The sequence below is a fragment of the Petaurus breviceps genome, unplaced genomic scaffold (genome assembly GCF_028583685.1).
Source record: "Petaurus breviceps papuanus isolate PSGF00001 unplaced genomic scaffold, PetGlider_PUasm1.0 80, whole genome shotgun sequence".
NCBI lineage: Eukaryota > Metazoa > Chordata > Mammalia > Diprotodontia > Petauridae > Petaurus > Petaurus breviceps.
In genome coordinates this window covers 12,529,911-12,552,870 of record NW_027186540.1, presented here as the reverse complement: position 1 = coordinate 12,552,870, position 22,960 = coordinate 12,529,911, and the positions used below count along the sequence as shown (strand labels likewise).

Below are 22,960 nucleotides of genomic sequence, written 5' to 3'. Positions count from 1 at the left end.
AGAGCACTGCAGTGACTGCCCTATGTCTCCACTTGTCTCCTCTGTGACTATATAATAACTCACTTTCTGGACTACCACTTTCTTCTAATGTGTCACCTTCTACTAAATTAGAATTTAACCTCTTAGAAATCTGGGCCTATCTTATTTTTGTCTGTGTACTCCTAGCATCTAGTGCAATACCTGGCACATAGTGAACTGCTTTTACATTTATTAATCTGTTTATTGATGAATCCTTTCTATTATTACTCAGTGCTCTCAATCATATAAAATCAGAGATGACTCTGTATTAAATCTGTCCCACAAATCATTACTACTCCAATTACTTCATATATTTTACATACATATATATACAAATATGTACATATTCATATATATTATATATACACGCATACATATATACATACTTTCTTCCAACTCACACATAGTCCTGAACTTGATATAACAGATCTCAAAGGAAACACTAATGTGCCACCAGAGCTCCTGAATGACTCACCTGCCAGAGGTATGGCAACCTAGTCCACAAACATGGCCACAAGAAGAGAGAGAGGAAACACACACACCATTACCATCATCACCATCATCCTTACTACCACCATAGTACATCACTGCCCCCACAACCATCACCAAAAGTAAGCCACTGAAAGTTTCTGGGGGCCTTATCTGCTCCATTCTCTTCCCCATTCCCTTAAAACATCATATTGAAACTCTAGCAAGGGTTGTCCAATCTGAACAGGGATTATCAGCACTTTGAAAGTACTGAAAAGCTGACTTAACTATTTATTGAATCATAGTGGAGTCCTTGATATTCTTAGGCATCAAGCCAAAACTGAGTTAATCTACTCTAATAACTTTCTGCCTTAAAAAAAAGATTAAACATAAAACTAACAGTTGAAAATTATATCACCTTTTTACTTAGAATTCATAGATGAGACAACTGTAAGAAGTAAGATAGATAATTATAATCTCATTCAAAATAAGTGTGTTCCTTTTATTGTTTGTCTTTTTTTCTCTCTTTTAGTTGTGATTCTTTCACTTCTGGCCTCAGGCAAAGCAGCAGAATAGCTTAGACAGGGAAAAAGGAAAAGTAGAGAAGGGGTGGCAACACTTGGGAGCTGGCAAGGAATGAGGTGATAATAAGAAGGAAGGGAAGGCAGTGAGGTGATAACCCAGGAAGGGCAGGTGGCTCAAAGGCCAGCCAGGAAGAGAAAACAATGATTACAGTGTGAGAGAATCTAGTTGATGAGTTAGAGGGGAGGAAGCCTGGTGGCCTCAGCTGCTTATTAGCAGCGCATCACATCTAAAAGTTGGAGAAAGAGAGAAAGAGGAGGAAGCAAACTCCTTCCTTTCTGCATCCCCTTGCACTTAACCCTCTGCTGTCTTTGGGTAGATTCAAAAGTTTACAATTCCAGTTTCTCTGGGACTATCCCACAGATTCCACTTTGAGAAACACTCCTCCAAATACAAGAATGTTATTCGTATCTCTACCTTTTAGGCTAATCAAAAGCCTGTTGCTAAGTTTTCTTTCAATTTCAACAAAAACCAACCCTAAGGTTCAATTTTCAGACAGAACATGGTTTAAATATTGCACTGTTTTTAAACACAGAAAACAGCACTACACTTGACAAAGCTGAATGTGACCTGAGGTATAAATAGCTGTGGTTTATGTGCATGTATATTTATCTATTTAGCTGTGAGGCTGCCTGCACAGGGGATAAAGATGTGCCTGCTTTAGAACCCAGAAGGCCTCAGCTCAAGTCCAGTCCCTGAAATATGATGGCTGGGTGACCCTGTGCAAATTGCTTAATCCTTCAATGCTTCAGGAAGCTCTCTAAGATGAAAAATTGCAGAGAAGACAGCAACCAGCACTAGTTGAGAAAGTTTTCTCCTCCTGGAGTTAACTATTTGAATGTATATGAAAATAAAATACTTGCAATCCTACTTCCATTTCTTCATACACTTATCTAAAGTACTATCAGATAAAGTAATGTTTCCACAAATCAACAAAATCATACTAATTTTCGCATAACCTACAAATGACAAATAATAATATTTCTGATCACTACAAAAATGACTAAATATTCTCAGTTTTCACAGAGAAGTATGTAATCATCAATAAATTTTGCTTATAAATATTATCATTTAGGATTCTTCCCTGAGTAAAAATTCAAAACGACAGTAAAAGATGGCCATTCTTTCAAAGACAATGTTCCACAGGATAATTACACCTTTAAGGTCCTATAAATGACCAAGAGGTATATAGAGAATATAAGATTTTACTGGGTCAAGTAATCACTGGAAAAACAAAATAAAACAAAGCAATACAATATAAACAATGTCTACAACAATGTAATCAAAATAACATAGAATAATTAAAAATTAACATTACAAAATTACAAGGAACAAAGGTGGCTCCCAAAAAGAGTTAAAAGAAAACACTTTCCACCATCTTCATTCCTCCCACCCTTATCCCTTTGTAGAGTTGGAGGGCTCCTTGGTGTGGAACACTGCATATACCTTCTGACTTTTTTCAAAGTATTGTGTTTTTGCTGATTTATTTTTCTCATATTCCACTTTTTCTTATTTAAAAAATTCATATTATATGGGATGGCCTTTTGAGAGGGTGGAAGTAGAGAAATGAAGGCATTGAATAAAGAGATGAAGAAATGAAGACAAAGGATATCAATAAGATCCATTTTTTAAAAAATTCATTTATGGATTAGACAATAATTGTAGATTAAAAAATAGTTTTGAAAGCTCTTTTCATACAAGGTGTCTCCTACACATACATTAAAATTACATGATATTCAACAACAGATGCAAAAATAGAAATAACTTGGTTGAACAATCCACCGTGTATGGACATCAAATGAGGTACAAAACAGGGAGACATATGCTCACCTAAGGTTTTCTCCACCCTTATGAAAGTTATCACATGAATTGGGCAAACAAAGGAAGGATTCATTATTTATGGTAAGGTTCTCCAAATGATGTGACTCAAAGATAACATTGTATTAATTGCATCAAGTCCCAGAACACCATAAAGCCTCAGGGAAATCCATGGTAATTCAAAATTGATCTAACCAGTCATACTAGGGGGGAAAAAGGATTAAAATAAAATCCCACAGAATTGGGAAGACAGACCTTTGTGCTAATTCATCAATATGTTAATCCAATATTTTATACACTACTGTTGATGGACAAAGAGCTGGACCCAGAATTGAATGAAAATTCAATTGAAAGAAATTGAATCAAGCTCTATCATATTTGGGACATAGTTCATTCCTTTTAGTGACTCAGTAACTAATGTTAACTGCTATAAAAGCCCGTCTCTTTTAACACCAATATTCTCCCAATGGTTCTATATGCCTGCAAGTCATGAAAAATTATGACCTCAAAAGAATCAAAATTACAAGTAACACAAAGGGAAATGGAGAGATTTGTGGCAGGTATAAAACCAGATGCAGCACATTACAAACAATGACTTCCATGAGAAATAAAAATAAAGATAACACTGAACATATTTATGAAAGAAAAAGGAGGGGAGCTAGTCACACCTGATAACTTTTTCAGTCTCCTTTACTTAGTCATCATTAGCCTCTAACCAACTCTCTGTGTTGGGCTTACTTCTCTCTATACCTTCTCTTAGTTGATTTCATCAATTGCATGGAATTAAATAGTCATCTTCATATAAATACTTTATAAATCTATGTAATTAGCCCTAAACTCCAATTCAGCATTTCAAAGTACTTGCTACATGGCTCCACTTGGATGCTCCATCAGCATCTCAAACTGGTCATATACAAAATGGACATGTCACCTTGCCTCCCCTCATCTAAACTTCTCTAGTTCTAGTGAGGGCATAATTATCCATGCAATCACACAGGTTCTAGACAGACAGCTGTCCTTAACTCTTCTCTTCCCCTCACCCATCAGGTCTACTCAATTACCAAGTCTGATTGATTCTACCTCCATGGTATTGCTGTCATCTCTCACAACTTCACTCAAATTGCCAGCACCTTTTTTTTCAGGTTTCTATCACCTCTCCTCTGGATTATCCAAATGGACCATTAAGTTACTGCTTCCAGTTTCTTCGTTCTCTGATTATAGAATATATTATTATAGAATTAGGGTCATCTAATCCAATGTTAACTAGATTACAACATACTTGGATAAATAGTAAGTCTCTCCTTGAAGACTTTCAGTGAAGGGAACTCACCAATTCCCAAGACTGCCCATTACACTTTTTGATAACTGTTACAAACAAATTTTGTCTTTTATCAAGCATAAGTCTGCTTCCCTGCAATGTCTACACATTGATCCTGGTTCTGCCTTCCAGGGCCCAAGAGAACAAGTCATGTGCTTTATCTATGTTACAATCCTTCAAATATTTGAATACAACTGTCACTTCCCCACTGAGGATTTTTTTTTTGCTTCTCCAGACAAGAATTCTTCAGTTCTTTCAAACAATTCTCATTTGGCATAGCTGGAGGCACTTCATTATTCTGATTACCTTCTTCTGGAAACTATGCAATTTTTCCATCTTCTTCCTAAGATGTCATACCCCAAAACTGAACTCAATAATATAGATGTGTTCTGTCTTGGGACTATCATCAGCACTCTAGCCCAGAATAGTAAGATTCATTTAAATCCACTTAAAACTACATTAGCTTTTTTGGTGGCCATATTATACCATCACCTTATTTTGACCTGGAAATTCACTAAAACCCCCAGATCTTTTTTCAGATAAACATCTGTCTTAGCTGACTTTTTGCCAGAAGTTGAATACTTTATACTTATCTTTATTGAATTTAAAATCACTAAATTCAGCTAAACATTCAAGTATAGCAAGATAGGTTTTCAACATGGGATCTATAAGATCTACAATATTAGAGCTATGAGGGACCTCAGAAAACATTATATTCAAACCCCCCCCCCATTTGAGAGATGAGGAAACTGAGACCCAGAATAGCAGTGAGTTAATTTGTCCAAGCTCACTGAAGTATTAAATGACAGGGATCAAATTTGAACACAAGTCCTCTGATTCTACAGGTAGTGCTGTTTTCACAATACCATACTGCCTTCATTTTAGCTATTTCTCCTAGCTACATGTTACCCCAAAATTTGATATCTATATTATCTGTGCCATTATGCAAGTCATTTATAGGTATATCAAACAACATTGGTCCAAGAACTGATCCCTAGAGTACTCCACTGTAGACATGTGTCCAATTTGATACTGAATCTTTATCACTACTCTTTGAATCTCTGAATCCATGTATCTATAATACTAACTCATGGCTCTCTAATTTGTTCACAAAGATAACACTTTGTAAGATGCTTTCTGAAAATCTAAGTAAACTATATCTACAGAATTCCTCTGGTCTAAATTATTTTATTGAGCATCTAAAATCTTTTCTCTTCTGAAGCCCATGCCTTTACCAAGATTTGTGGTGAAAACACCATCTGTGCCCCTTGAGGTCTTCATTTTCTTGGCCAAATCTTCATAATCCTTAGCAACACTTCATAGATTTCTTCTGTCAGTATCATTTCTTCCCATGTGACTGGCCTAAATTAAATGGTAGTTAATCAGCGCTGACATGGGGTGTTCTCTATCATTACATCCTAGACACATGTCCCAAGAAACCAACAGAACTCTTTACTGCTAATATAATGTCAACATATAGCTGTCTCAATATTCACTTTTGCAAGGATTTACCAACTATAACTACTACTCATCTTCTGACTTACTGAATGATCACTGACCTGATAACCTAATCCATCTTCACATATCTGAAAAAATACTCTTCCACAGATCTATGTTACTACTTGGTCAAAAATCTTTAGTGGTTCTGATGAGGTATGGACTCTGGGAATCTCCCTTAGACTCTGATTAAATTGTCTCATTTGATGAGGTGTTTGCATGAGGCAAGTCTGTTACTAGACTTCCTACCCCTGAGCCTATCAAAATATTAATTCACCCTTGAATTGGCCTAACCCAGCATTGTCTGTAGTCTCCAGGTGGCCTCCCACCCTTAATCACTCATTGACCTCATTAACTCCTCCTGAAGCCCCTCCCCAAACTCCTCCTCTAGACCACCCCTAGATTCCTCCCACAACTTTCTGTATATAAGACCCCATCTTATCTTTATGTTTGTGAGAGCCCCATAGAATGAGAAGAGTGCCACAGAATGGGGAGAGCACCATAGAATGGAGAGAGCACCATAGAATGGAGAGAGCACCATAGAATAGTGAGAGTGCCATAGAATGACCTAGCACAGACTTACTCTGTGTCTAATGCAAGGGAACTTTTAATAAACTTTACTTTTCTTTGGCTGAGAGAAGAACTGAGTCGAATTCATTCAGCAGGACCTGATGTGTTGGTATTTTGGGGACTCCAGAGCAACCCTAACCCTCTTCAGTTCCTTATTGCCTTTGACATGAAATATATACTCTTTCATTAGACATTTAAGACCCTGTGAAGTCTACCTTTATCATATTACTCCCATTTATGGATTCTGTCTTCTAACCAAAAGCTAGTCCTTGAACTTTAAATATAGTTTCCTACTTTTTCCCCTTTTCCTGGAATGTGTTCTTCCTCTATTTAAAAATCCTTTTTTTCCTTTAAGATTTAACTTAAGTGCTACTTCTTATGCAAAACCTTCTCTGATCCCCCACCTGAAAGTGTTTAGTTCCATCTTATATTTTCGAAGAAAATTTTGCTTGGATCTCTTATTCTTATCCAATTGAATTCAAGAAGCACTTTAAAAAATAATCTTATTTTTATTGATACCTTTAGCTTTTACATCATATTAATTTCTGAACATATCCCTCCCCTAACTAATGATTCATTCATTGTAACAAAGTTTTTTTAATTATTTTTCCCTAATGACATATACAATTTTTTAACATTTTTTTTTTAAGTTTTGAGTTTCAAATTCTATCCCTCCCTCTCTTCTCTCTTGTCTGAGACAGTAAGCAATCTTATATAGGTTGTACATGTGCAATCATGTAAAACATTTTCATATTAGTCATCCTGTGGAATAAAACTTGAACTTGAAAAAAAAGAAAGATAAAAATAGTATGCTTCCCATCAGTTCTTTCTCTGGAGGCGGATAGCATTTTTCATCATGAGTCTTTTGGAATTGTCTTAGATGGTTATATTACTGAGAATAGCTAAGTCATTCACAGTTGTCCATTGTACAATATTGATGTTACTGTGTACAATGTTCCTGTGGTTCTGTTCACTTCACTCTTCGTTGGTTCATGGGTCTTTCCACATTTTTCTGAAATCTTTCTGCTTGTCATTTCTTATAGCACAACAATATTCCATTAAATGCTACAAAGATTTTTTTAAAAACGGAGTGGGGGGAAGCAGTTCAGGGAAACTATTGATTTATATTGATAAGATTGATAAATAAGCATTTACTGACTATCTAATATGTGCCAGGCATTTGCCTACTATTTGGAAGATAAGTGCTAGGGATAGAAAAACAAATTGAAAAATAGTTTCTGCCCCACCCTCCTACCCATTCAAAAGAACTTAAATTATCCCATCTTAATGCATGTTAATAGATAAGTATATATATGATAATGTGGTGAAGAGAGAGAACTAACAATTAAGGGGAACCGCAAAGAGTTAACATTTTTGGAGGCAGTGCATGAACTGAGAATTAATGGAGGCTAGAATTTCTAAGAGGAGGAAGTGCCTTCCAGGAATGGTACACAGCCTCTACAAAGGCATCTACAAATTAGGCATTGATCTATAAAGTTCAGAAACGAGGTGGGTCAGTCTTACCAGAACAGAATGTGTATAAATGAGGAAGGAGCTAATGTTGAGTAAACCTGGAAAGAGATGCCAAAATCAGACTACAAAAAGGCTTTATATGTCAAGTTGACGGTTTGTATTTTCTCTTACAGGCAAAAGGGTGAGAATATTAGTCTGATTTGATAGCATGCTGTGTTTCCCTCTAGGAGCATGTAAGTTCGTTAAAATCTGGGATTCTGACTTTATTTTTTTAACCATTGAATAAATAACACCTACAAGTGTGTTGTATTTTACTTCTATACGTTGAATTGACAAAACTTAGCTCACCCACAAATGGTAAAATGCTCTTAGACTTCTAGAAATGTTGATAGATCTAACACTTTTTATTAACTATTTTATTAATAAACCAACCAATTTAATTATTAAAAATTAATCCATTTATTAATTTTTCAACTATTTTATTAAATAGTTTATTATTATAGTAAATAATTTATTACCTATTAACAGCTATATTATTTTGTCCACAAAAACATTTATTGAATGCAAAGAACACCACTGCATATAACATCAGCCTTTTCCTGATATGTTAGTTTTGATCATCTTTTTTTCTTCCTGTTTTAAAAAATCATTTCTATTACCTATATTATTACCTATAGATCCTATGAACAGAGGCTTTCTAGTTTTATACATTGAGTTATTTGTAAAAACATACTCTCAGGAAGCTCTCTTGGGAAAGGATCCTTTCAGTAAGAGATGGATCTCTAGTAGAGGATGGGGGAGGGATTCAGAGGGAAATATAAATAATGTAAAAACAAAAGATATCTGTAAAATTATGTTGAAAGGTAAATAATGCATCTGAAATACCAATGAATTACGAACTATCCTTATATTTGAAATGGTACTTAAACTTTATATTGAATCTACAAAGAAGATTCACTTTTCTCATGTCTTGAGAAATCGTCAAAGTATTTGCTAAAGGAATATATTTAACAAGATGTTTCCCTACAATATTATTCATTTAGCCCTCTATTGAAGCAAAGATATTTTATCTGCACGCTTATTACCCATTTGAGAGATAAACTCATTCCAGATATTATCCCGTAAGCTTTGTTACTCATCTCTGAGATGGTCTTTATGGCACCATTCCAGCACATTAATGTGAATCTGGACAGAAGGATGCACACGCATACCAAGTGCTGCTGCTAGAATGTTGGGACTGCAATCTTTAGTATAACCAAATGTACACCTGTAGAAGCAGCTCTTCCCAACTATGCTCAATAAGAAGCTTCAACTCCTATTTCTACAGATCCATCAGATGAGATGAAAGGGTAGCAATTATTCAGTACTTTATTAAAATAAAGTCTATCTTTGTCTTGTCTATTTTAATTTTCACTAACCTTGATGTGTTTTGTGGTCTGGTCATTTGTTTAGCATTCATGAGACTGAGACCACCAAATAATTTCTTTTAATAAAAAAAGGGAATACTTCAGATGTTATTTTATCAATCATTATACACCTCAGATATTAAAGTAGTATTCGATTAGTAAAATATTCTTGGAATATATTTTAATTATTACAATATGGCAAAAATACAGTCCCATAAAATTGTCAGTTTTTATAGCACATATTGTTTAGTCGCTGTATAGATCACATAGTTATCATTTAGAATCAAAGAGCTAGAGCTAGGAGAAATTTTAAATGTTGTCTAGTGTTCCTCCTTTTATAGAAAAAGAACCTGAACTAAGGGGACTGCATTGCCCCCTATCACCAGGTAGGCAGCACAGAAAGCAACTGAACTCAGTTTTTCCAAATCTGCAGTGTTCTTTCCCAAGTACCATATTACCTCTCTTTGTAGAATTCTTGAAAGTAGGCTTTAAAAACTAAGCCAGGAGAGGAGAAGATTAGGTCCATTAAAATGTAATTGTTTAAACTGTCCCAAAATGTGTTGTCCCAATATATTTGCCACTCTTCCTAATCCTAAGGTAGCCCTGATCCCTTCACTGCTAGGAAGCGTTTACTCTTCAGTGCCAACTATCCAAATGAAAACTGAAAAATTCAGTCCACTATTTGAAACTTTCCACTAGCCAGATGTTATGGTGCTCTGCAAACACAATATTTATCAGTTTCAAATACACAGAAATTTCCACACAGATGCCAAATAGTATAAGAAAAAGAGCAAAGCATTAGATCTCCTTTAATCCTTTTGTGTGAAATTTTCTAGGTTATGTGTGTCTCATTACAAGCTCTGCCTAAATTCTTGTTGGGTTACTTGCACAGTAAACTCATGTTTACTTCTATGATTATTTACCTATAGATCTGATGAACAGAGTCTTTCTAGTTTTATACATTGAATTATCTTTAAAAACATACTCTTAGGAAGCTCTCTTGGGAAAAAATCCTTTCAATACATGATGACAAAATCTCTAATTAAAACACTTCAATCCCAGTTTAAAAGTTATTTAGTAATAATAATAATAGTTATGATGTTTATAGTGCTTTAAAGTTTGTCGAATGTTTTACAAATATTGTTAGGTTGTTTCCTTCACGTCTGACTCTTCATGACCCCATTTGCCGTTGTCTTGGCAAAGATATTAGAGTGGGTTGCCATTTTGTTCTCCAGCTCGTTTTACAGATGAGGAAACTGAGACAAACAGGGTTAAGTGACTTGACCAAGTTCATATAGCTAGGCTACATGGCTGAGGCCTGAGTTGAACTTAGGTCTTCAGATGCTTGTCCTTTGCTCTATCCACGGCGCCACCTAGCTGCCACTTCACAAATATCTCACTTTATGCTCACAGTTCTGGGAGGCAGGTGCTATTATATTATTATTATTATTATTATTATTTTCCCTTTTATAGGATGAGGAGGCAGAGGCAGACAAAGCTTAAGTCCCTTGCCCAGGGTCACTAGCTCACATAGATAGGAAAGGTCTGAGGCTAGATTCTAACTCAAGTCTACCTAACAAGGTTCATCATGTCCTTAAACCTCTGGGCCACCAAGTGGTCAGTGGTGAGTCCTCATATGGATGGAGCTGGTTAGTCAAAAACTAGTTGTTTTATACATATATATATATATATATATATATACACATATATATATACACACACACACATACATATAAATATATACATAGACATAAACACACAAACATTTATATGCATGTATATACATATGCATATATATACATACACAAATATACACACATATTGTATGTATATATACATTGTGTGTGTGTATAGTTTCCTCAATTAGAATGTGAAGTCCTTGATGCAGGTACTATTTTGCGGCTGCTTCATATGCATGCATGTGTGTAAATATATATATATGCATATATTTGTGTATGTATTTTTTATATATGCAAAATGAAATACATGCAAAAAGTAAGGGCAAGGTAATCTGGGAAAGGCACCAGCAGCTGGGGATGGGGAGGGGTGGGGATGGAGGAGGGGGATCAGGAAAGGCTTCATATAGGCACTTATGCTGAATTTTGAAAGGAACTGTATTTCAAGAGGCAGAGGGAGTGCATTGTAGGTGTCCCAATGGAGTCAAGAAGAATTGAATTTAAATTCAGCTTTAGACACTTGGAAGCACTTTGAGGCTGACTGAGTCACTTAGCCTCTGTATGCCTCAGTTTCTTAATGTGAAAGGATCAAATGAGATAATAATTACAAAGCACATAGCAGTCCTTGACACATAGAGTTACATAAATGTGGTTGTTGTTCATTATTTCAGGTATGAGGACAACCCATGCAAAAACTCAGAAGTGAAAGGCAGAATATTATGATTGAGGAATAACTGGTAGGCCTGCTGGTCCACAGAGCGCATGAAAGGGGAGAAACAGTGCATGATAAGTCTAGAAAGGTCATCTAGAGACAGACTGTGAAGCACTTTAAGGAAGATCTGAGCTATGGGGATGGCTATGCAAGTGGAAAAGGAAAATAGAGATTTAAGGTTTTCAAAACACTCTTACATAAATTTTCTCATCTCAGCCTCACAAGGATTCTATAAAGTGGTTACTATAAGTATCTTTATTCCTATTTTATAAATGAAGTAACTGAGGCTCAGGGAGGTTAAAGGATTTGCCTGTGGTGTGTGTCTTAGCCAATAACTTAAAGGCACAACTCAAACCCAGGTCATTTTGAGTGTGTGTGTCTGTGTCTGCGCACACGCAGGCACACATATACATGTGTGTGCATATGTGTGTTTGAGAAATGACCCATTAAAGGTGTTATGGTAAAAGAAATAGAACATTTGAATTAAAAAATCCTCCATCTAATTGCTAACTTCATGAGTTTGGGCACATCACTTAATCTCTTAAAATACAAGTATCTACATTTATAAATCTCTTAATCTCTAAACACTCTTCCCAAAATTCTATGTCCCTAGGATTTGGGAGGAAAACAATTATAGAAAGTACATAGGCTATGTCTGTATCAGTAATCTCTATTTATGGTTAAGGAACCATAAAGTGGAGTAAGGAAAAAGTACCTGTTACTTTATCAACTTTAACTTTTTGTTCTGCATATAATAAGGATACGTCAGTCTTTTAGTAAACAGAAAACCCCTTCCTTCAAGCATTATTCTTGACTATAAGGAAAACATCTTTTAATTTAATTTGTGTTTTCTTACAAATGTAAAAAAGTTCTAGAATATGAGATTTACTGAGAATAGTTTTTTTGTTGTTATTCAGTCATTTCTCAGTAGTGTCCAACTCTTCATGACCCCTTTTAGGGGTCTTTTTGGCGAAGATAATGGAGGGGTTTGCCACTTCTTTCTCCAATTCATTTTACAGATGAGGAACTGAGGCCAACAGGGTTAAGTGACTTGCCCAGGTTCACACACCTAGAAAGTGTCTGAGGCCAGATTTGAACTCAGTTCTTTCTGATTCCAAGTCTGGCGCTCCACCCACTGCACTACCTAGTTGACCTCAGAGATTATATAAAACAGAAGAGCAAAAAAGTATGTATTTTATGACATGAGTAAAACCTGGCAATAAAATTTGAAAATTTTATTAATGACATAATTATATTTTTAGTTATTAGTAGTTACTGTCACTATTAGTAACCAAGAATCAACCATATCAACAATGAGAATTGGAGCAAAAATAAATAACCATCTATACCTGGCAGTCAGGGTGGTCTATAAAATTTTATGCTATTCAAGATCAACATTCTCTGCCTCCTACATGGGTATCATCCTGGCCAATTTCCAAAAATATATCCATGCCATTACCTAAGGGTATTTCTTTCTCCACTCATGGAGTTATTGAGTTTTATAGGTAGCTGGAACCTCAGAGATCATCTGGTATACGATCTTCCCAATGACTTCATTAAAAAAAAGGATAACAGACATTCAGAAATGCTGACAAATACTCACTGAATTCACCAGCTCCCACACTTAACTTTTATTTTCAGCTATTTTCATAATTTTGACTTAGCCCAGGCAGATAATCTGCCACTCTTCATTATCTTGCCTCAATAATACTCCCCAATAATACTTTACTAATACTTTAATATAATACAGATACTTTAACATAGTTGGTAATTATTTGTAACGGCTTTGCATATATTTCAGTATATTATCTGCAGGTTGATGTCTTGTATTAAAAAAAAATGGAAACTCAAGGACGCAACAATATAATTTCTTTGTGTCTCTTACTTTATTGTTGTTATACAAGTTATTGTATATATGCAAGAAAGTATTTATATGTATATGTCTACATGTATGTTTACATATACATATTCATAAGTATATTACATATAAATACATGTGAAATATTCATATCTTTTGTGCGTGTCCATTTCCACAAGAAAGATGAATTTCTAGCCTTTTGTATCTTTTATATAGTGGGTTCATACAAAGTCATCACAGTTAAATAGATCTTTACATGGGGTAAAGAAAGATCAAAGAATGTTATTATTCTATTTTGAAAGTTTTTTGTTATTTCTCAACTTCTGAGTAGGTGGATAATCCTTCATAGCTATTCTCTTTCTTTCCTACTTTGTTCCTTCACTCCTTTCCTTCCTTTCTGTCTTCCTGTACCTCTCTTGTCTAGCTTGGCTTCAGAAAATAGGACCTCCAAAAATGATGTGTTGATCAAGATTGTAAAGGAAAGAAAAAGAGAGACAAGAGACAGAGAAAGAGAGAAACAAAGACAGACAGAGACAAAGAGAGACACAAGGAGAGAACCATATCTTTAGGGCAACGCAGTATAGTCAGGCAACTGAAATTTATTAAGTACCTACTGCGTACAAGCATTGTTTTAAGTGCTAGAAATATAAAAAAAAGAAACATGGTAAGAAATAAAAGTTCTTGTTCACAAAGAACTCAAAGTCAATGTGAGAGATAAAATAAAGGACAAAGTGAAGATAATACAGAGGGGAAGGCACTAGTATTTAGGGGAATCAGGAAAGCTTTATTTTAGAAGGTAGGATTTTATCTGGGATTTGAAGGAAGCCAGAGGAATCAGCATATGAAAATGAAAGAGAAATTCCAGGCTTGGGGAACAGCCAGTGAAAATGACCTGAGTTGGGAGATGGAGTGTCTTGTGTGAAGAACAGCATGGAGGCCAGTGACACTGAATGTATAGTTCAGAATAGTCAAGTGGAAGGAACACTGAATGTGAAGTCAGAGGACCCAGATTACATTCTGGCTTTCCCACTTACTGTCTATTTAACCATGGACAAATCAATGAACTTCTCTGGGCCTCTAATTTATTATCTGTAAAATTATTGACCTAAATTACCTCTAATGTCACTTCTAGTTCTAAACTAATAATACTTTCTTTTTTCTTCCACCTCAAATCCTCTTACTTTTACATCTCCTATTCTCACTCCTACAATTAAGGGGTCTCTAGACTTGTAGTCCTGAACCCATTTTGACAGACAGATAAGTAATAACCTAGAGATCTGTTTCCCTTGTATAGCACAGTTACCTGATGTGATGAGGAGTACCTATGGTATTTCTCTACTTCTAGGGATCTCACGAGGTCTGTTATCCTGAGGAGTAAGATTTTGGGATTTCTTCAACAACTCAGAATAGAAAGTCTATACCCCCTACTAGTTCTAGAAAGTGCCATGGTTATGAGGTCTCTCTAATATTCTGTTCTCAAAGAAGATTCAAGAACTATGTGTAATAAATATTTCCCTCACTTTGGAATTCCCATGCATTATTGGCTTCCGTGAAGAGATGAAGCACAATTCAAATACCCAGTAACTGCTTTACTGGTAATTCAGGCAGAAACTATCCATTAAATAGTAAACTATTTAATTGGGATAGAATAGCAAAGTAAATGACAGGTGAGAGTTAAAGCAACAGAATGATTCGCAGAACCACATACAAAAATGAATATAGCTTTCTAGAAAATAAAAGAGGAGAGAAAGATAAAAAGAAAAGATTATTAGGGCAACCTTCTGAGAAATGTCCACGCACTGGCCTTACTGAGGCTGCAATTAGGCTTGATTGTTATCTACCTGGCATCATTACTGGAAGATCTCTCCTACCACTTCCTGTAGTCAGTGTTTTTTGTTTTTGTTTACGATTTTTGCCTACTGAAGCTAAGAAAATTGATACAATAGAAGAAGGGGGGGGAGGGGGAAGGTGTATGGAGTGAAGGGGTCAGAGGATTTGTTTTCAAATCCCAGTTCTGCTACTTACTGCTTATAAGACTTTGGGCAAGTCATATCATTTGACGGATTGATTGCTTGTATCACATCTCTGGGTCTCAAGAAGGATGACCTAATAACCTCTAAGACCTTTTCCACCTCTAAATCTGGGAAATTCTGATCTATGTCCTAGCCAAGCAACTCCCTCAATGCTGCTGCTACACCTGTATTTTTTTTTAAGCAACTGGGGTTAAGTAGCTTGCTCAAGGTTACACAGCCAGGTGTTTCTGGGTGGGTGCTAAGTGTCTGAGCCCGGATTAGATCCCCAGGTCATCCCGACACTGCGGCCGGTGCTCTTACTCACTGTGCTACCTGGCCACCCCACACCTGTATTTTTCTACCCTGCCTGTTAAAACTCCTAAAAATCTTCCTCTATTGGCTCCATAATGCTATATCTGTAGCTTCTCTCTCTATCTTTATAGCCACCACCTGACATTCTACTAAAAGTGGTTCTCTATGGCTGCCATCTGTAGTTTCTTCTTCAGGGAAGTGACATTGTTCTTGTAAAGGGGCATTCCAGTGCCCACATGCCTTGGGACCAATCACTACAATCTAAACTCTACTATTATTAGTCTGCCTTACAATCCTGTGTTGTTGGCTTACAAAAGTGTGGCAGAGGCAACTGTAACACATGGAGAGTCACCCTTTTTCAACAGATTGAAAACTCCCAAATCTTAGTCTCATACCAAGTTAGGAAAACTGAATTCCATTCACCTATCCCTTGTATCTGGTTGTTGGCAATTTGTTTCTCACATGGTTGGAACCACCTGAGAAGTCTTGTTAAGGTTAGGGTTAAACACTGGTACTCCTTTCCATCTGCCTTTCCATCTTCCATTATCTCCCTTCTCCACCTCCAATCGCTGCTAGGCCATACAAATTTCACTAAAGTACAAATAATACTCAAGAGTACCATAGAAACACTTGGAGAGAAAGGGCAAATATACATCTTCATCTATAAAATGAGGAGGCTGAACTATATGACTTCTGAGGTTCTTCTTAGATTTCAATCTAATCCCATTCACCCATGGGATGTGACCCAATTATTTCTTCAACAGGTTATCATTTATTATTTATTATATTAGATGTGGTAAAAATTTACCTTTAATAAAATCATCACCTTGTCAATATCATTACTAATTCTCAGATGTCATTATTTATTTGTTACCTTACAGATATAGATCTCTCTCTCTCTCTCTCTCTCTCTCTCTCTCTCTCTCTCTTTCTCTCTCTCTCTCCCCTTGGGAAGCTATGTGACACTTTAAATAGATTGCTAGGCCTGGAGCCTGGAAGATATCTTCCAGGCTAGAAGTTGGCCTTAGACACTAGCTGTATGACCTTGGCCAAGTCACTTAACACTGCCTCAATTTCCTCATTTGTAAACCACTTCAGTATCTTTGCCAAGAAAATCCCCAACAGATTCACAAAGTGCAGAATGTGACTGAAAAGCAATGGAATATACACATGTATGTGTATGTATGTACATGTGCATATACATATATACATAGATGTATCATCCTTGATGATCCAGATTCTTCATAGATAAATTTCAAATTGGTTTGGGGGGATTTTATATTCTCACTGCAACAGTGTTCCACATCCTGTGCTATACGGAGATATAGCAAAGTACCAGACGACAAATGCATATTCTGTGTTACAATTCTACATTTAAGATGGAATACTAAGTACTCAACCAAATAGCTTCAGATATATGGCTTTTACACAAATGTTCAATTATGTTTACACTGCCACTGTGCAAAAAAAAAATATGTGTGTGTGTTTGTGTATGTGTATGTACTGTGGTATTTTCCAGCTGACACTACTGAATTAAATATGGTATCAAGGGAAATCATGTGTCTCTTGTAATTAAATATATACATAGGTACATGCCACAGTACATCTCTCAATAAACCCAACTCTATTTTTCTGATGGAGAGTGTATACTAGTAAAGAGAACCTGATATTAAAATTAAGACCTAACAAATTAAGGTGGAAACCCCATGTAGCTGTATCAAAGAATTATTATGTCCCATAACCAAATTCTAGGTTTCCTACTGAAAAATAAATGTGCCATTCAGAGAAATGGATATGGATTCTGAACTGTGGAAAAACAATTATTCCAACAGTGATATCCACAAAGTTAATAGCAGAATTGCCATCATGGTGGACTGCCAAAACTGGCAGCTAATCCACTTGCCTACATAAGAAGAACAATTATTCTGTTCATCTCATTCATTCTGCCATTCTCCTCCTCATTGTCCAATGCTTCTGCGTTCTATTTCCAATTCCATCTGATCACAGTCAGCTCACAATAGGTATTGGATAATTCCTATACAAATAATAAGCACTTTTTTTCAATTATGTGTGCTCTATTTTAAACATTCCACAATGTTAAAATGCATTTTTTTTCTTTTATGCTAACTACAAAGCTGTATTAATAAAATTATGGTTAGAAAGGATCTTAACTATCAAAATTTCAGACATCTCCTAAAAATGGCTAGCATCCTAGAAAGTCAAACTTCTGATAAATAGCCTAGTAAAAAGCAACAGAACAATTTTCGTTGATCCTATGAAGCTTTTCCTTTTTGTTCTCTTCTCTGGCAAAGAAGTCAGCTGTATTGTTTAAAAACAACAACAACAGTTCAAACCTCATGATTCTCTTTTCCCTCTACACTAAGCATACTTAGTTGAAAATCTTACACAATTTGAATGGCTCTTATATAATATTCATCACTGCATCTGCTATCTGGCCTAGAGGATGGTGTGAACAAATACTTCCATTCTGATAATTTATTCCAATTTTCTGCTAAGTCAGCAAAGTCTCTTTCTAAATGTGTTTTTAAAACAGGTAACACCAAATACATCTGATGACAGGAAAAAACATTTGGCCATTATAAAGGTGGCTTGTAATTGATCCTCACATAAGACCTAACCTTCTGGTAATATAATATTTAGGATTCTGCTATTGCCCAAAGGGATTCCTTTGCTGAAGATTTGCTCAGGTATTCTTAACAAGAAGGGGTCTCAGTAATGCAACACATTAAAAAACAAACAGGAAATGATAAACAATACTCAATATTTTTACTCAATATAAATTTATCAAAATATTTACATATACTACACTTTTTTTTTTTCTGTCACACACAAGCATGTTTTTCAATAGCCAATTCAGTTAAATTAGAAACTGACTTCTATTGGCAGTTAGTCATTTTAATTACAGTGTGATGGCTTTGCTATCTTAGGAAATAAATCATTCTTCTGCACTGGAATTCTACTTATTCTACTGTCCTCCCTCTCTCCACCTCCCATTATGGACAAAAGCAAAATTGCACCTCTATCTCTTCAGCCCTCCTCTGTGGGTCCCATCCCCCTTCTCCCCTCCCCCTTACCATAAATTGCCATTTAAATGTTTAGTGCCCACCGGGTCGATTTAGCATCACAAGGCTATTTAATACCTGCTCCAGCACTTAGCTATACTAGCTTTTCTAGTAATTTTCTCATTCATAAAAATCTAATATTTGCCAGGCACCCATCATAAGATACAAACAACATTAAGCTGCTGACCTATTTTACATTATTTTCAGGTGTGATAAGCATGACATCAATTAGTGTGCTACTATTAATGAAAACAGGTGTTGTGCAGAGGAAAACAATAGTTTTGGCATTTATTTTAAGGGTTGGGGGCATTTACGTGTCATGTCTGATGACTTTAGCATATTTCATTCTAAAAGTTCTTAAAAAAAAAAAAAAACCTGGAACAGCGCCTTACCTTTGTGCGACAGACGTAACCGCGGGTGGGTAGTATCTGTTGCGTGACCTCCAGTCCCAAACTCGAGAAGCAAACCCCCCAGGACCGAAATGATGATGTGCCCGGCAGAAGCCATGCTGCTCCCTGGGCAAGGACCCCCCTTTCCTCCGGGCTTCACTTGGGCTGCCGGGGTTGGGAGTTGAACGGGCGACTTTTTCTTCAGGGGCAGCACCAGCAGCTCTGTCACACACCACGACCTAGTGCGTTGTCACCAGAAAACACGATCCCCAAGTGCCATTTGTCAGGCTGTGTTGGGAGATGTCACGGGAAGCCTCCCTCTCGCTTAGGACAGTTGTTTTCCAGCTAGAGAGTGTGGGGACATTCCAAGGGAGGAGTTCGGCTTGGGCTCTTGGACCCCAGGAACCGCCTGCAGATTCTTCAGAACTGCTTTTGCAGTCACTTTCTGCGAGGCTGTTCATTCAGAAAAAGACATACACATACACACACACACACACACACACACACACACACACTCACGCGCACACTCGCGCGCACCCCCTCCCCAAACTCCCCACCCCACCTCCTCCTTGGGGGCTCCTCGCAGCCCCTCCGAAGTCAGCCCCTGGCTCCGGCTTGCCAAACAGCCAGTTTTAATTCACCTTTTCACCTTGGCTAATTAAAAACAAGAAGTGCCATTTTTCCCCTCGGAGTTGCGGGATCCACCCAGCGGGGATGCAGGACTGTCAGCTGCTGTGTTTACAGGCAAAGTTCAGTGAAGGCTGGAGACAGCGCTCAGACTTTGGCTGTTTCTAGGAAGTGTCTCTGGTCCACGTGCCGCGCAAGCAGGGGCTGAGATCCCTCCCTGGTTTGTGGTTAGTGGCCCTAGGTTTTTCTAAGCATCAGGGTCCCGAGATGTAAGATTTTTATCTCCCTGCCCCTCACCCCCACCCAGTGGTGTACATATGAGAAGGGTGGGGATGAGAAGAAAGGAAAGGAAATTTCAGAAAAAAATAGAGTTGAAAAAGTTGTGAGGTGTTTTGTTTGTGGGGAAAGGATGCTTAAAAAAAAGAAACCCACAAGTATTTTTAAAAGCAAAATTTAAAGGTAACCCTTAAAGTAAACTGAAATATAGATTGAGAATAATCCATCATCGCTTCTCATCAAACAAAAATTTTTGACATTTAATATTTTCATATGGATCCCTGTATATCAGGGTTAACTTTGTGGTAATGAATTTTAGCAGTTGGCAAACTAAATATTTGTGGATGAAAAATAGTCAGGGTTGTGAAAAACTATTAGATCAACGATCACATTACACTGTTATTATGACTAAGAAAAAAGTTTGAGTGATAGAAATCTTTTTAACTTCCACAAAAACAAATCCTTTGTTTTAATCCTACATTATATATTATACTTTACGTTAGGGCTAGGAACATATATTCTGGTATTTTCTTTTATTCCTATTAATTGCCCCTGTGGTAAAGATCTTGTCTATATTAAACACATACACTTAAACAAAAAGAAACTAAGTTTAATACCTTTGATTTTAACTGCTCTATCCTTCAGTAGTTTATTTTTGAAGAGACTGTGTTTGTGTAAATAAACTTAACACAGTGGGTCAACTTTCAATCAATCTCAAAAACCAAACCAAACAATGTGAAGCTGTTGGCATGGAAATGAATGATCTTACTGTGGAGGGGAGAGGTGGGGGAGAACATCCTAAAAAGTGTGTAAAGGTCTTTAAGAATTTAAGATTCAAAAAAATAAGTATGTAAACAGTAGTTGGAGGGTGGAGAAAAAAAATGACCAAGGATTTTTTGGGAATTATATTTTTACTATATGTGTCCCACTTAATAATAAAATGCATGGTATATATATGGGATGCTTATCTCATATATTATTGCTCATCCCAATATTGTGTCCAAATAGACACAGAACTAAAGCATTTTCTATTCACTCTTCTAAAAATTATATGGGTGGGTATGAATGCAGTATGTTTCAGTAAAATAGGAATGCCACCAAGTGGTATAAATAATTAGATTTCAAAGGTCTAGGAAAAGATAGCATATTCTAAACATCATTAAACAGTGAAACAACATGAAATGTTTGCAGACTTTTAAATCTGGGGTGGTCCTTGTAGGAACTTGCACATTTTAAAAACTAGTCTGATGAGCTATAGACATGAAGGCTGCTGTAAGTATAATACACAGTACTTTGAGAATCCTTGTTCATTTTCTTCTGAAAGTGAAGCAAATTGAAAGCAAATAGCAGTTGGTTTTTTTTTTTTTTAATTTGTGTTATCTGGCAGAATTCTGGAAACAAATGTGTCTTCTATATCTTTTATCATAACTGTATGATTACCTTGTACAAGTTAAATTAGACCTTTATTTTCCACTGGTTTCATTTAACTTACTAAATTTGTTCATCATTTACATTAAAACAATAAAGTAGATTCAAGCTGTTTCAGAAGGACAAAAAAAAAATAAGCCTTTGAAATGCTAATGTGGATACATTATTTAGAGAACTAGGTAGTTCCTCAGATCCCTTTTCCATTTTTATAAACTATCCTGTAAATTAATTTAGGACAGATTCGGCAAATTATATTCCAAAATAAAGAGATTTACAAAATTTTTTTAGTTGCTTCAAACTATATTTAACTCTGCCTGTGTTTATCAGTTCTGTTATTTGCTCACATCTGTCTTGTGCTGCCTTCTGCCATTCACCACCTCACTATATTGAGACAACACAAGCATCTGTCAGCAGGCAAACTACCTGAGTTGTGACTACACAAAGCAATTATACAGTTGGAAGGAAATTAATCCAATATCTCACCCACTGCAGAAATCCTTTATAGAATCTCCCTATGGGTACTTAGATAAAAGGGAAAACTATGTAATATCCTTCCTACAAAATGCCCAGCATCCAGAATCATTTAGTTTGAACCTCAGGTGCACACAAGGGGGCTGCTTCCCCTATATCTAGGGTGAGGACTGCTGGAGACCTTATGTATCTTTCTACCCATGAACTGAGGAAAGAAGCAGCCAGCTAGACAGTCAATAAACATTTATTAAATGCCTACTATGTACTAGGTACTGTGTAAGCCCTAGGGATACAAAGACAGGCAAAAGATAATCACTACTCCTAAGAAGCTCACTATCTAATAAGAGAGATGACATGCAAACAGCTATGTCCAAATAAACCATACACCAGATAAATCGGAAATATTAATAGAAGGAAGGCCAGAGAATTAACAGGGATGAGGAGAGACTATAAAAAGTAGGATTTTAGTTGGAACTTGAAGGGAGCCAGGGCTGCAGACATGGAAACCTTTAAATTTTCTCTGCTCTTTTCTTTCCCTCCTCCCCTTTCCAGCTCTGGAACCATAATAAAAAAAATACTGCCATTGCTACTGGAAAGGATGTCTCAAATCCTCCCATCTGACTATCTTTCTAACCCCAAATATCCCTTCCCTTTCCCCTTTATGCAAATGCAAGATTTTGCAATTATATTAGAATGCCAACTCTTTGGAGTCATGGGCTATCTTTGCTTTTCTCTTTGTATCCTTGGAGTGTGGCACATAGTGCTTAATAATCTATCCTTTTTTCCTTCCTTCCTTCCTTCCTTCCTTCCTTCCTTCCTTCCTTCCTTCCTTCCTTCCTTCTTTCCTTCCTTCTTTCCTTCCTTCAATCCTTCCTCCTTTCCATCCTTCCTTCTTTTTATTTTTTATCTTTAAAATTTGTTCTTGCATTCATCAAAGGTATGAGTCACTTACAATGACAAAGCAGC

General features: G+C 36.4%; 1 protein-coding gene across 1 annotated transcript in view; it reads right to left on the bottom strand.

Moving 5' to 3' along the window:
* The window catches only part of LOC138175973 (semaphorin-3E-like), a 347,995-nt gene extending 327,904 nt beyond the window's left edge, over positions 1–20,091 (bottom strand). Inside the window, exon 1 of the mRNA XM_069106587.1 lies at positions 19,196–20,091. Within this exon, the coding sequence (XP_068962688.1) occupies positions 19,196–19,310 (115 nt within the window). The 5' untranslated portion in view covers positions 19,311–20,091. The remainder of the gene's footprint in view (positions 1–19,195) is intronic.
* Positions 20,092–22,960: the final 2,869 nt, after the last annotated feature.